This window comes from Salpingoeca rosetta, assembly GCF_000188695.1.
Source record: "Salpingoeca rosetta unplaced genomic scaffold supercont1.22, whole genome shotgun sequence".
Lineage (NCBI taxonomy): Eukaryota > Choanoflagellata > Craspedida > Salpingoecidae > Salpingoeca > Salpingoeca rosetta.
In genome coordinates, this window is record NW_004754912.1 from 280,507 (window position 1) to 282,073 (window position 1,567).

The 1,567-nt window shown below is 54.3% G+C and overlaps 1 protein-coding gene across 1 annotated transcript; it reads right to left on the reverse strand.

Moving 5' to 3' along the window:
* Positions 1 to 121: 121 nt before the first annotated feature.
* PTSG_07333 (uncharacterized protein) lies at positions 122 to 1,333 on the reverse strand (the record flags this gene model as incomplete). The annotated part of the gene is made up of 4 exons (XM_004990773.1): positions 122 to 334; positions 605 to 660; positions 983 to 1,132; positions 1,306 to 1,333. 4 exons carry the CDS (start codon positions 1,331 to 1,333, stop codon positions 122 to 124), a joined length of 447 nt encoding a protein of 148 aa, XP_004990830.1.
* Between the last annotated feature and the right edge of the window lie 234 nt (positions 1,334 to 1,567).

A 1,567-nucleotide genomic window follows, 5' to 3' on the forward strand; every position in this document is an offset into this window, starting at 1 on the left:
CATACAGACGTGCGTGTTGTATGTTGTACGTGCATGTGTTGTGCATGGATGGCGAATCAATTCATTCGTGTGTTCGTACGTGCGTGTGTTCGTACGTGCGTGAGTGTGTGAGTGCGTGTTGTTATTGGGGCGATTTGCTTAGCCGTATCTGTCCCTGCAGCTTGTCGACGAGGTTGGATGCAAACTCCCTCAGCTTCTCGCGCGTCTGGCGACCGCCGCCACCACCACCGGACGACGACGACGACGACTGCTGGCCGCGGCCAAAGTACATGTCCGAGGAGATGGACGCCTGCCCGCTGAACTGCGACAGCCGTGCCTGCTCCTCGGGAGTTGGCTGACGGAGGAGGCGGACGAACGGAGCGCGTATATATGTGCGTGTGTGGGCGTGAGCATGTGCGTGCGTGAGTGCACATGTGCGTGTGTGTGTGTAAGCGTGAGGGCACATGAGAGAGTGGGAGCGCGTTAGTGTGTGAGTGTGTGAGTGTGAGTGTGTGAAACTGTATTTTCACGAATAGTATTGTTGGCACCTCCTGTGTGTCACCATGACCTCCACGCTGTCGCCACCTCCACGCTGTCGCCACCACCACCACCACCACCACTGTACCTGGTCGCTGCGGAAGTACTGATCGGAGGAGATGGACTTGGCGTTGGCAAACCGGCCTGGGACGCGATACGTGCGGGGATGCGGGGCAGGGGCGATGAGGAGGCGGCAGCGGTGCAGATGGGAAGAAACACGAACACATGTCACACAGTCAAGGTTGCGTTATGGTGGCGCATCACGAGCGAAACGTTGAGGCAGGAGCGCAGATACAGGAGGGGAAGCGGAGGCAGAAAAACCACACACACACATGAACACACACACACACACATGAACACACACATGAACACACACACACACACACACACACACACACACACACACACACACACATGCACACACACACACACACACACACACACACACACACACACGCTCACGTACCCATATCAGCTGGTGGTGGTGCGGACGTGGGCGGGGCCGAGCGCTTTGGCTTTGACGAAGACGATGACGACGAGTTTCCAAACGCGCTGACGGCGGACGGAATGTTGGACCGGCTGTCCTCAAACGACGCAAAGAAGTCATCCGTCGTGTCTGATAAACGCAGCAGGTGCGTGCGTGCGTGTGTGTGTGTGTGTGTGTGTGTGTGTGTGCGTGTGTGTGTGTGTGTGTGTGTGTGTGTGTGGGTGGCTGGTCTTCTGTATATATATATACGTGTGAGAGTGCATGGCGTGTAGCACGATAAATCAGAAGAACACCTCTTTCACAAATCAGGGGGCAGAAAAAATGGGGCATCTGTTTTCTGTGCCACGCTCGATAGTTTCACCCACCCCCTTCCCCTACGCACAAAATATTAAACACCCAAACCTACACGCACTTGTGAGGCGGGGTGTGTGGTGGGCCAATCTTTTTATTCCTTTTTTATATTCTCTTGTTTGCTAGTTTGCTAGCAAAAACATATATATATTGTGGGGGCTTTTTTGAATAACTCAGAAAGAAAAAAAGTTATAGGGGGCGGAAGGGTGGGCG